The 13,440-nt window shown below is 31.7% G+C and overlaps 6 protein-coding genes across 6 annotated transcripts; 3 read left to right on the top strand and 3 right to left on the bottom strand.

The window, feature by feature from the left end:
• Positions 1-527: 527 nt before the first annotated feature.
• Positions 528-1,352, bottom strand: Chro.20461 (hypothetical protein). Its single annotated transcript, XM_661483.1, has 1 exon — positions 528-1,352. One exon carries the CDS (start codon positions 1,350-1,352, stop codon positions 528-530), a length of 825 nt encoding a protein of 274 aa, XP_666575.1.
• A 799-nt stretch (positions 1,353-2,151) lies between these two features.
• On the top strand, positions 2,152-2,787 carry Chro.20462 (hypothetical protein). The annotated part of the gene is made up of 1 exon (XM_661482.1): positions 2,152-2,787. The coding sequence occupies one exon, from the start codon at positions 2,152-2,154 to the stop codon at positions 2,785-2,787; it is 636 nt and encodes a 211-aa protein (XP_666574.1).
• Positions 2,788-2,891: 104 nt separating this feature from the next.
• Positions 2,892-3,401, bottom strand: Chro.20463 (hypothetical protein). The annotated part of the gene is made up of 1 exon (XM_661481.1): positions 2,892-3,401. One exon carries the CDS (start codon positions 3,399-3,401, stop codon positions 2,892-2,894), a length of 510 nt encoding a protein of 169 aa, XP_666573.1.
• Positions 3,402-3,514: 113 nt separating this feature from the next.
• Chro.20464 (thioredoxin reductase) lies at positions 3,515-5,080 on the bottom strand. Its single annotated transcript, XM_661480.1, has 1 exon — positions 3,515-5,080. One exon carries the CDS (start codon positions 5,078-5,080, stop codon positions 3,515-3,517), a length of 1,566 nt encoding a protein of 521 aa, XP_666572.1.
• A 1,346-nt stretch (positions 5,081-6,426) lies between these two features.
• Chro.20465 (mitogen-activated protein kinase 2) lies at positions 6,427-8,127 on the top strand. The annotated part of the gene is made up of 1 exon (XM_661479.1): positions 6,427-8,127. The coding sequence occupies one exon, from the start codon at positions 6,427-6,429 to the stop codon at positions 8,125-8,127; it is 1,701 nt and encodes a 566-aa protein (XP_666571.1).
• A 612-nt stretch (positions 8,128-8,739) lies between these two features.
• On the top strand, positions 8,740-12,585 carry Chro.20466 (F55F8.1). Its single annotated transcript, XM_661478.1, has 1 exon — positions 8,740-12,585. The coding sequence occupies one exon, from the start codon at positions 8,740-8,742 to the stop codon at positions 12,583-12,585; it is 3,846 nt and encodes a 1,281-aa protein (XP_666570.1).
• Positions 12,586-13,440: the final 855 nt, after the last annotated feature.

The following is a 13,440-nucleotide window of genomic DNA, read 5'->3' as shown; positions in this document are numbered from 1 at the left end:
AATATGATTCCTCGTGCGATGAAGTCATTTCAGTTCAGCTGTGAGGTCACACCCNTTGAACGTATGGTGGTATCCCCTAAGAGTTGTGCTCCTAATCCCCTTATATTCCTGTNATGTGTTTAAGACTTGAGGGGAGAAGCGAGAAAANTACATAAGNCTAAAACGTTCTNCTGAAGTTCTGANTAAAAGAAGATTTCCCGTATAAGTAATGGCGAGAAAGAAAACTATAGTCAAGAAGAAAGCTCTCAAAATAAAGTGGTGTGAAGATGTTTTTTAGAGATTGACATTGACAATTCCGGAAACAGACTCTCTTATGCAGATGAAACCAAACAAAAGAGGGATATTCTTTTCTCGGATGATGAATTTTCAGAAATTTCACAAAAGTGTGAGTTTATTGATCTAACTGTTGACTCGGATTAAGCAAAAGGGTCGTAATTCTACTCTACTTTTATCACTACTGCAGTAATTTTTTAATGCTAATATACGAAACCACTATATATATCATTTTTAACTATCTATTTTGTAACTTAAATTTCTTTTTCATTAACTTCTAAACAAAATGAAGGATATCTTACACTTTCTTCGCTTGTATCTGATTCGCTTCTTTGTGATTCATACCCACCTCTAGAATTGGCAAAAAATACATGCCCATCATCTAGTTTAGGGCCTAAAAATACATGATCTGAGGTATTTAGTTTGCTTCCAATATTGCCATGACCAATTTTTCCCAATAGAAAAGTCTTTATTCCACTGATTGAGTCTAAGTTCGTGAAACTTAAAGTTTCCTCAAGATCCCACAATCTTCTTGATAAACTACTTAGAAATCCTGATCTTGTGTGATATTCAGTAAATTCGCCACTTTCTGAAAATTCCCTGACTAATTTGTCGTTGAATATTTCGTTTTCAGAGCAAACTTTGACATTATTCTCATTTCTCACAGTATTTATCTGATTTGTTTGGGATTTATATTCATTGTTGTCCATAAATGTTATACTTTCTATAGATGAAAGACTACTATTTCTACTAATCAATGACTTACTACAAGTATCCAAATATTCATCTAAATGAGAATTGGAATTAGATATCAGCTTCACTTCTTTTGTAATTTTACTCGATTCGGCTTGATCTCTTTCTGTTTCATAAAGTGATTCTAAATCTAAAAATTCACATGAACAATAGATTGTTTCTTTTGACTTAAATCTAATTATTGCACCTGCTTGAGGGGAATTTGAATCTTTAGTTTCAATTACCTTACTCACATTTTGAGATTTTTGTTTTGCAAAACTCTCTAATTCTTCCATTTTCCCGTCTTTTTTCTGAAAACTGACCACCGAATCTTTTAGGCTACTCATTTTCCAATGTTATAATCACTATACATTCCACAAAAAATAACAGATTAACACAAAAGATTCCATTAAAATTCTTCGTTCTTATATACAATATATTAGGAAATCAAGTATATTTTTCATACTTTGTTATTCTACCCACCTATTTACCTAACTTATTCTAAAAAAAAAACAAGTCAATTGATACACGCAAGTTAGGCGCCACCATGTGAAATTAAGTGTTACAGTAATAATGCAACGGCAAGTAAAGAAAAAAAATTAAATATGACAAAAAATTGAGAGTACCAGTTTTAATAAGATAATTATACCTAATTTTAGGCATATTAATTTCAACATAAATTGATAAATACAATTACTTTTGCAGATATTTCTAATATTTTTGTGTAGAAAATTTGAACAGAGTTTTTAGTTTTGTATTTCACCTCACACTGAGGGAATTATGTATTATGATTATGAGTATTTTGATTAATTGCGTTAAATTTTATATTTTTGGGTAAAATGGGTAAATAACCTATCTAATTCCAAATATACCTGGTAAAAAAATAGTATGATAAGCGAGTAATTATAATAAAAAACATATTTCTTTGCAATGTTTTCAAATATGAAATGTAATTTATTGTTATTATAACTAACATGTATTCTCGTGTGGTTTTTTAACAATTTATAAATAACGGCAATTAAAGCGCTAAATATTTTTACTACATTTGACAAATACAAACCGAAGAAAGAAGTAATAGTAGAGAAGGAAAAAAAAAAAAATAGAAAGTTTGGATTTGATTTTTTTTCTGGAGATTGAAAACTAATCATGTACGAAAATCACAACTTTCAAAAAGATTATAAAATAGTTTTTGGATCAACATCAGAAAGTAGGAGAATGGTTTTCTCTAAGGCAAATATAAAGTTGTCAGAATTTGTATCAGCAGACATCGATGAGAGAGTCATTACAGATGATGATCCAAATAAATTGGTAATAAAATTATCAGAAGCTAAAATGGATGCAGTTCTTGAAAAGCTTCCATACAAAAACGGAGAGGACAAAGTAATTGTAATTTGTGCCGATACAATTGCATTAAAAGATGGCGAGGTGAGGAACAAGGCGAAAGATAGTGATGAGAGACTCAGATATGTAAAATCATATAGTGAAAGCTATGCAGATTGTATAACAGGAGTAACAGTATATAATTATTTCACAGGAAGGAGGCTATCTAATGTAACAGTTTCTAGAGTGCACTATAAAAAAATGCCTGATGATGCAATCCAACAGATTGTTGAGAATTCCGAGATAATTAAATACTCATGCGGCGCACTTGCAATCGACTGCCCATTTATGGGAAAGTTTGTTGATGGGATTCAGGGAGATGTTGATAATGTTATGGGAATATCAGTTTGCAATACTGTTGAGCTGATGGAAAAATCGATTGCTTTGGGTGTAGTAAATTGAATCATTATTTAGATATTGACTAAAACTTCAAATTTCTATAAGAACTAATTCGTCGAGCTAAATTCAGATCTAAGCTGTTTTGCTTCATTTAATAACCATGTTATCTAAAATATACTATTAGGAAAATACTTGAATATAAAAGTTATACTTACCTGATGTTTTCTCTTTTGATTACAAGATTGTCTAAGCTCTTTATCTCCGTCTAATTTTTTTTCTCTTGATAGATTATCTGGGAAACCAACTTCTTGATTTGACTTTTTGAGATCATCTAAATCTAGTGTTTTGACATTTTCAATAGATGAAATTTCGTAAAACTCATTCAAATATTTATTTTTTTTCTTTCTTTTTTCTTTTTTTTTTACTCCAATTTTGGATGAAATTTGCTTTATCAAATTAGGTTCAATACATGTTTCAGGAGTGATTTGATCTTTCTTCTGAAGACTGCCTTCGTAGCAAGCAACAAAATTATCACTCTTTTCACTCTGAAGTTGTCCTGAATTCACAACAATACTTGATTTGAATTCATTAGCCCCTTCTTTACACACGCTTGAGTCCTCAAAAGCAGTGCAATCATCATCAGAGCCAGATAGGTAGTCATGAAAAAATGAACTCATAAATAAATAGAATGGAGTGGCGCCACAAAGCAGGAATTAGAATTTAAACATTAATCAACTGCAAAAAATAAAAAAAAAAAAGAAAATAACACAATTTTAACCTGCTTAAGCAGTTATCCGCACTTTCCGCCACCACATCCTCCAGAAGAAACGAATGACTCTCCTGATCTTTTGGTAACTTCTAAAATGCCAAATACTTCAGCATCAGTTGGATGAATTCCAATCATATCATCAAAGTCCTTTTTAGTTGCACCAAGTTTGACTGCAAGCGAGAATCCTTGAGTAATTTCTCCAGCATTAGGACCAACAAAATGGAATCCAACAACTTTTTCACCTTGGCTCTTAACTACAACAAGCTTCGCCAAACAGTTTAAAGGAAGTGCAAAGTCCATCTCATTTTCGCGAAGATGCTCAGGTTTTTCTCTATGAGCAGCAGCAATTTCAAGCGTACTAAATTCGGAAAGATACTCTTCAATATCATCCTCCCCATATTTAGCAATTGCAGCTTCGGATGAAAGCCCAACATGCCCATATTCAATAGGTGTAAATACGGTAGTAGGGACAAAATCATAATCAATAAATTCGTTAGACCCAGCAAAAAGCCTTCTTGCTAAAAGAATTCCAGCCTTAACTGCAACAGGAGTTAGTTCGGGTCTTCCCTCTACAATATCTCCTACTGCAAATATACTTGGAACAGAAGTAGCATCTTTGGGGGCAATAATCTTACCAGAATCCGAAACTTCAACTCCGACAGCATTCAGATTAAGTCCCTTTACATCTGGGTTACGACCTGTTGCATATAAAACAGTTTCAAACTCTTCAACAGAACCATCGCTGAAAGACACCTTAATATTCTCATTTACCTTTTCAATGTTAATTGGTACAACACCAACAAGGAACTTAGTTCCCGTTGCCTTCATATATTCAACAATCTTCTCAGAACATTGTCTGTCGAACCCTCTCAATGGAATTGATCTCATTGCAACTGTTGTATCGAAACCTAACTCATTTAGGAACCCAGCTGTCTCTAATCCAATGTAAGAAGCTCCAATGACTAGAGTCTTCCCAGGACTTTTAGAGAGAAAGAAGATATCATCAGAGGTAATCGAATATTGGATAGCTCCCGGAACGGTTTCTGGGATGCTGGGTCGACCTCCTGTTGCTAATAAGATGTATCTAGAAGTGATTGTTTTTTTCTGGCCATTGTCCTCATATTCAACAGAGTGGGGGTCAATTAACTTTGCCAGTGCATTGATATATTCAACATTACCCACACGTAGTCCTGTACGGTAGCTAAAGTTAAGCATTCTTATATGATTTCGTAAAGTTTCTACTAATTTTCCCCATTCAAAGCTAGAACTAGTTTTGTGTCCAAACATTTGAGCATCATGGTGAATGCTACTAGATATTAATGCTGAGTAGTGCATAAGCTTCTTTGGTACACATCCCACATTCACGCATGTTCCTCCTAGTCCCCACTTTGTACCTTGAGTAGAAGGCTTTACAAAATCAAATAGTGCCACCTTTTTACCATACTTAGCTGCCTCTTTTGCAGCTGCCATTCCACCAGAACCACCACCAATTACAACTAAATCATACATAAATGTTAGATCAGCCATGACTATTTTCGCCTTTTTCATAAATATTAAAAACAATATTGTGACTAGCGTAAATTTCATTACACGAACAAAAAATCACAAAATTTGACGGCGCCAACCTTTTAAGATACTAAAGATTTTAAATAATAGCAGATACTGGAAACAAAAATAAATTATTGTTGAAAGCAGTTGCAATTAAAAAAATAATAGATGAACCCATAATTCTGACTTCAAAGTTCTATCAATAATACAAAAATTAGCTCGCTTCCAAAAATGAATCTCTGGAAAAATTTAAAAAAGCACACACATAAATATAAAAGTTAAAAAGTTCGCTTTCTCACTTATTTATAACTCAGTAATCTTATTGCAATTGGTTTTAAATGTTTTATTGTTTTAATTATTAAGTCCTTTTTAACATGCTGGCGCCCAATATTTAATTTTTAGCTTTGAAATAATTTATAGGCGAGTTAAAAAATAGGGAAGGGCAGCTAAATTAATGTATTATTCACTCTATATAAATAATAAAAATGGAAGTCTGATATATCAAAGGGTAAGGGCTGCGTTAAGTAATATAATTCTAAAAATATTAATTGTGTGATTTTAAATTTGAATTAGGACTTCTCTGACATTCCTTTGACGGCGAACGATAGAATTAGATTAGCTTCCACTTTTCATGGGCTTTGCACAATTGCAAGGCAAATTTCCCCGATTAAAACAAAGAGATTGGATGATTATATTCAGACTTCAAATGGGATCAGCTCAATTTCTACTGAATTATTCAGATTAGAGTGCTTTGAGACTCTAACAGGTAAGAGAAGAAATTATACTTTTATTTCGAGTTATACAATACACACATCAATTAACCTTAAACATTAATTTTAGGTCTAAGATTTTTTTTAATAGCAAGCAAAGATGCGCAGGGCCTGAATGAACTACTACATAAAGTCTATCAAGGATACACTGACTACGTATTAAAAAATCCATTTCATGACCTGGATATGCCAATTAGAAGCATTTTGTTTGATAAAGAGATTGACAGAATATTTCTGAATTAATAAATTCTTAAAACTAAATAATATATATTTCTAGGATTCAATAAGAATAATACTGTTGAAATGGCGAATAGTAACAAAAAATACTTAACAGCAAGGAATACAAAAATTATAATCCTTGATTCCCCTAGGTTCTGCATGAAACAATATTCTTTGTATTTTTCCTTATGAATTATTAATATAAATTTTTAATTTAGCATGACATTGTCTCGTTTTCGCGCCAATAGAAATGTTGTTTTTTTTTTTTTACCGGTATTAATTGTCGCATGCAGATTTACCGGTATTACACCTAAAATCATTTTAATTATCTGGTCAAGAAGAGCAGGCCAAAGGAATTAAAAGTTCTGGTTTTTATTTTAACTGAGGAGTTGGAAGATGATGAAATACCCAGATGGAGATTATATGACAACGATTAATACGGTTGGAGAAAGGTCAAAGCTAGTTAGTGAAGTTTCTATGAATGTAGCAAATCCAAATATTTCCGGAAGAATGGGAGAGAAACAAACCAGAGTTGTTCAGATTGACAATTCAAGAGTTACAAGTGTAGGGATGGAACCTGAGATGAAATCTGACTTAGATTGCAATGGCGGCTACACGTCTGCTAACTGTACAAATATAGTCAAAGGAAAAAATCAGGAAGACAGAGAAGTCACACAAAATAAACCATTAGAAAGAATAGGTCCAAATAATACAGATTTTAGAAATAGTAAATCAACTTCTACAACAGCATCATCTCATTCAGGCTCTTCACTTTCTCACCCTCATAATAAATGGAGTATACCTTCAAGATATCAAGTAAGACACTTAATTGGTACAGGCTCTTATGGCCATGTATGCGAGGCATATGATAGTAAAGAAAACCGTTTAGTGGCAATTAAAAAGATTCATCGAGTTTTTGAGGATTTAGTTGATTGTAAAAGGATTTTGAGGGAAATTGCAATATTAAGTAGGCTGAACCATGATCATATAGTTAAAATTTTGGATATCTGCGTTCCAGAAGATACCGAACACTTTGATGAAATTTATTTGGTATTGGAGATTGCCGATAGTGATTTCAAAAAGTTGTTTAGAACCCCAGTATATCTATCAGAATTACATGTAAAAACACTACTATATAATCTCTTAGTTGGACTTAAATATATCCATTCGGCAGGAATTTATCATAGAGATTTAAAGCCAGCAAATTGCCTAGTTAATCAAGACTGTGGAGTAAAAATTTGTGACTTTGGATTAGCCAGAACGGTTAAAAGGCCTACAGATACGATAAATTATAACTCTGTTGCAAGCAATAATAATAATAATAATAATAATTCAGTGGTGAATAGGAGATCTATAATGACTGGTACTAGTATTAAGAGTGATAATTCGCAAGAAAATGGAGGATTTCAACAGGGAGGGAGGTTTTTGAAACGTCAACTTACTGGACATGTAGTAACAAGATGGTACCGTGCTCCTGAACTTATTTTATTGCAAGAAAATTATACTGAAGCTATTGATATGTGGAGTGTTGGATGTATTTTTGCTGAACTTCTTAACATGCTTAAAGAGAATGTAGCATATTATAGTGATAGAAGTCCGCTTTTCCCAGGTAGCAGCTGTTTCCCACTTTCACCTGATAATAAACAACAAACTGAAGATTATCGTTTTAAAATTAGAGGAAATAGAGACCAACTAAATATGATTTTCAACGTCTTGGGTTCTCCATTAGACGAAGATATTGAAGTTCTAGAAAAAGAAGATGCAAAAAGATATATTCGTATTTTCAGTAAGAGAACAGGAATTGACTTACAAACAAGGTTCCCAGGTGCTTCAAGCCAATCAATTGATTTACTCAAGAAGATGTTGGTTTTTAATCCTAATAAAAGGATTACTGTTGACGAAGCTTTGAGTCATTCGCTCTTTAAAAATATAAGAAACGAGATGCTCGAAATTATATCTCATGAAAAAGTAACACTTCCATTCGATGATTGGAGCTCTATGACAGAGCGAGAACTAAGATATTTCTTTTTAAAGGAGATACAAAGATTTTCTCCTGACTTGGTCATTCCAGATTCCATTAAAATGGATATTGATTAACCAAGTTAGACTCAAACGGATGGTTAACTACCAGAATCTGCAATATGTAGGCTCAAATGATTTTTTATAGTCTATAATGCTGTTATAATTTGCAATAATCTATGAGTATATATATGTGTATCCTCTAGTATGCATATGTATCATTTTTTAATGAACTTTTTTTTTTCTAATGATTATTCCCTAATTGCTTTGAAGTAATTTTGGATTATAATTTTTTCTCAACATTTTAATTTCATTATTTAACATATTTTTATTTTATTTGGAAATTAATAAACTACCTAGGAGATTATTGATCAATTTGAGTAATATATAAATTAGTATAAAATGGGGTTTGACAGATTTTTGGAAGATAATAATAAATCCTTCATTATAATTTTTAATTTAATTTTTATGAGTTTGCTTTAATTTTAAGATTAATAAATAGATTCTGCAAATTCTCAGTAAAGGTATTTATACGCAAATCCGAGGATGTACATGAGCAGCTTATAATGATTAAATTATATTAAAAAAAGAGGAAACAACCAAGTTAAAAATAGCTTTTGGTGAAAAGCTAGTAAGTGGTTAGATTTCAAATGGAAATAATAGATTATATACCTTGATGAATAAGTTCAAATGAGAGAAGGAAAGCATGATCAAGACTTGAATTTCACTAATTCAAGAGAACAAAATAGAGATAAACATGGTATTATGGAGCAGGGAAGAGAGATACAGAGAGAGATCGAGTTGGAGAGAGAATATTTTAGAGGTACTGAAAGAAACAGTGACGAAGTTAAAATTGCAAGAAATAGGAGAAATGATTTGAATAAGGAGAAAGAAAGTAAGGTTTCAGTAAAAAAAGTTGGAGTTTTTCTAAGGCAACTTGCAAACGTCCAGCCTGACATTGTTGATTTTGTTGCAACTAGATTTGGAATTTTGGGTGGAATAATTTATGAGAGGCCTTGGTACTTTATTTTGGGCTCGGTTTTATTAACACTAATATGCTCAATAGGGTTTATCCCGGGAATTCCAAAATGGGTGGATTCTGCTGAACATTTATACTCTCTTCCTTATAGCTTGGCAAGAGATCACGGGGAATTGCATAACCAGTTATTTAGTAATACCAAAAGTAGATCACAGCTAATAGTAGTTACTTCACAAACTCCTGGAGAAAATGTCTTTACTTGGGAGTTTTTGGAAATTGTATCACAAGTTAATAAGTTAATTAGAGGAGAAGCTTTGGATGCTGTTGGAGGGAGAAGAGTTGGAGTTAAAGTGGGTCCAGGCTCAAGTGGAGATAAGAATTTAGATGGGGAGCATACAAAAGATGAAACTTTGAAATCAAGTAAAAGAGAAGAGTACTTTTCTGATATTACAGAGGATAAACACTATGATAATAATGAAGTTGATCCATTTAAACTTTCCCACGAAACATTTCTGACTTATAACAATATCTGCACGATGACACCATTTGGAACTTGTTCAGTTCAAAATGTAATTGAAGCAGGAGCTTTGGAAATGAAGGCAGTTTTAGGAGATGAGGATCCTGAATTATATATGCTAGATGGGCTTGTATTTAACTTAAGAAAACAAGGATTTCTTCCAGATTATATTCTAGGGAAAATGAAGGCAAAGCCTTGTGTTAGAACTCTTCCAACAGAACTCATCTCAAAGATTTTATCACCAGACAAATACTCGAGTTCTTCAAAAGGTCCTGGATTCTCTGATGCTAAGATTGAGTGCATTGTAGGAGCTGAAGCTTTTCTGATGGTTTACGATATTTTTGATGATGGTACTCCTGAGAACTTGTCAAGAAATCTTCTTTGGGAACAATCTCTTGTAAGTATATTAAAAGATAATAGAGATTGGGGGCGTGCAAGAATTTCTTTTAGTGCATTTCGTAGTAGAGACGATGAACTAAAGGCATCTACTTCGGAAAATTCAGATATTCTTTTGGTAGGACTCACTTTCACGCTTTTATTCTTCTATGTGGGAGTGGCTAACTTCAGTTTTGACCTATATAAAATGAAAACTTATAGTGGATTGGCAGGACTTTTTGCAGCGCTTCTTGGTTTAGCTTCAGGAATGGGTTTAATGTCAATTTTTGGAGTTTCCTTTGTTCCAACAGTTTTAGTAACTCCATTTCTAATTATGGGAGCTGCTGTGAATTATTTATTTGTCATAGTTAATGCTTATTCGACAGGTTATACTATCCCGAGTACAAAAGAAAGATGCAGATTAGCCTTACAAGACAGTGTAATTGGAATTACAATAACAATGTGCACTGGATTGGTTTCTTTCTCAATTGGAGCAGTTGGTGAACCATATCTTTCAATTCGTAACTTCTGCCTATTTTCTGCAGCATCCATTATATTTACCTATTTATATGTATTTTTATTTATGTTTCCTATACTTTGTTTAGATGCAAAAAGAGAAGCATCTAGAAGAGTACATTTTTTTGGACTTCCAAAACTAACATCAAACGATATTAAAGCAACAAGAGATGTAGATCTTGGTAGATCCATTCCAGTTGATAATATTAATTCTTTTGCAGTTGTTAGTTATAATCTTTCAAGAGCTCTGAAGGAATATAATATCGAGCTATACCCTTTTGGAGAACATAATAAGGAAGAAAGCAACCAAGGGTTTTTTGATATAGATGATGATAGTGATACAAAGCTCGACCTTTCTAATATTCAAGATAACAAAATGGATTTTCATTTAGAACGAGAAAGGAGAATAGCTGTAAATAGTAAAATGGGCTTTTTTACTAAGTTAAGAAAAAGGATTTTACATGTACCAATTTTGGCTAAATACCAGTATAGCGACAGAAAAACTGCATCAGAAAGTACAATACCTTCATTTAATCAACTTAGACATGAAATGAGGCTATCAGACTTTGATCTTGTTAGCCGTGATCTGGATCCAAATATCCTAGAAACCGTTAAAAATAATAATCAAATAATTCAAAGAAAAGATGATTCAAATAATATAAAAGCATTACAAAACATTAGTATTGAAAAGTTAGACAAAGAATATGACTTAAATCATGTTGATGATCTTCTTCAAATACTATTAGCAGAACCTTCAGGAAATGTTGGAAGAACTACAAGAAGACTAATGCTGCATTATATTGGGCCAGTTATGGCAACTCCCATTGTGAAAATTATTGTAATTATAATATGGCTTGGATTCCTTGGGGTGTCAATATATGGTTTTACAAAGATGGAAAGTGGTTTAGATCTTAGAGATTTATCTCCCCCATCTAGTTATCTTCAAGCTTTTGATCAAGACTTCACCAAATACTTCAACAAATACGATGTTCCAACTGATGTTTATTTTCCAGAGAAGTTAGAGTGGTGGAAAAGGGCTGTTCAGGATAGAATTTTTGATTTTGTTGAAAGACTTGAGAGACTTGAATCTACTCAAAGAGTGATTGATCCATTATACAATTTAATGAAAAACCCAGAATTAGCAGCAGCTCTTAGGAGTGGAAATAAGAAATTATTTCAAGAAACTCTATATTACGAGCTATATAATAACCCTGAAAGTAACTATAAACAATTTTCTTTTGATTTTGTTTGGAAAGAAAGAGAATTAATAACGTACAGAATAAAATTGCTAGCAAAAGGAATGCCAACTTCTCAACAAAAAGCTGATTGGATGACTTCAATCAGGAGGCTATGCAATGATGAAGAAAGAAGAGAAAAAATACCATTCAAGGTTGTTGCTTACAACTATATGATGTTATTCTATGAGAGTGACCTTAGTATTCTAACTGAATGTTTTTCAAATATGTTAAGTTGTGGAATTGCAATTGAGCTTATAACATTAATGTTGATTCCAGAACTTATGTCTGGTCTTTTTGTTATTATTTTAATGGCATGTATAGATATTGGCCTATTTGGATTTATGTATTATTGGAATGTGAAACTCAACATGGTCAGTATGATTAACTTGTTACTATCTATGGGGTTTGCAGTAGATTATTCAACATTAATGACGCATACATTTTCACATTGTTATGGTAAAACTCGAAATCATAGAATGATTGAGTCACTGGGTCTTATGGGAGCACCTGTATGCCACGGAGCAATGTCAACTTTTCTTGGGATTGTTGTTCTTTCAGGAAGTTCGTCATATATTTTCACTGTATTCTTTAAGATGATGGTCATGGTAGTTGGGTTTGGAATTTTCCATGGAGCTGTTGTTCTGCCTATTCTTCTCTCGTTGGTTGGAAGAATGCCTAGTCATTCTTCAAATATACTTTATCAGGTTATTGAATGGATACAAAATGGCCATTCATATTCTATTAATTCTATTTCTAAAGGAAATCTTCCAATGATCAAAGCACCACCAGAATCAAGTATCGAATTAGACGATAAAATGCTTTCAGCCGATCTAAGACTTGAAAAGAATGTAATATCGAACAATACAGTAGATTTCTTAAAAGTTTTAAAAGATACAAAATTACAATATTAGTTTTAGAGTTTATTTATCTCGAATTACAATACTTTATAGTTTATTTGATATTTGCTTCCTAAATTTCTATTTAATTAATTGGAAGATAACTTATAACAATAATTTCTGTTAGTTTGTTTTAAATTATTTGTATTTAAATACTTAAACTTAATTTAATAACTTGAGTAAATTCAATATTAAATATATTAATATTCATGATATTGTAAATAACATTATCAAATCATAGCCAATGATAATCTAATTAAAAATTCAATCTATATTTCAGTTTTAATAGTATTAATCTGACAATTAATTGTATTATAGTTGAATATAAAGATACTACTCTAGTTAAGTTTAAAAATTCCCAGTGTATTTGAGGCTAGAAATAAACTTTATTTAATTTTACATTTTTATCAGTAAACTAAAGCTCTATTTTAGAAATTATTCTAAGTGAGTAATCTTCGAAAATTTTTAATTAGAAATTATTAATATTGAAAAATAGATAGAAATGATTTATTATTCTCAATTTGGATATTTCATAAGCATTATGAAATAAAAATCTTGACTATTTTTTTTTTCAAGAAAAATAATTATTTAGCTATTCCCATTCTAATAATTATTGAATTATTGTTAATTTGATCTTTTAACAGATATAACTCCATTCTTAAAGTAACTATTTTGATGATTGAAAGTAATTTGCTATATTCAAAAAGTTCAGTTATTTGAACAAATGTCTATAGCTGATATCTTTTTGCTATTTACTATGCAGCTTTGGAAAAAAAATCTAAATATTTCTTCAAATAGCCAAAATTAAATATTTTTGAACAAAGATTGATTACTTTTGTCTTATAAATTGTTCCAGATTTAATATTTATA

Source organism: Cryptosporidium hominis (assembly GCF_000006425.1).
Source record: "Cryptosporidium hominis TU502 chromosome 2 CHRO012137, whole genome shotgun sequence".
NCBI lineage: Eukaryota > Apicomplexa > Conoidasida > Eucoccidiorida > Cryptosporidiidae > Cryptosporidium > Cryptosporidium hominis.
The sequence above is the reverse complement of the archived record's forward strand: the minus strand, read 5'-3'. Positions and strand labels throughout refer to the sequence as shown.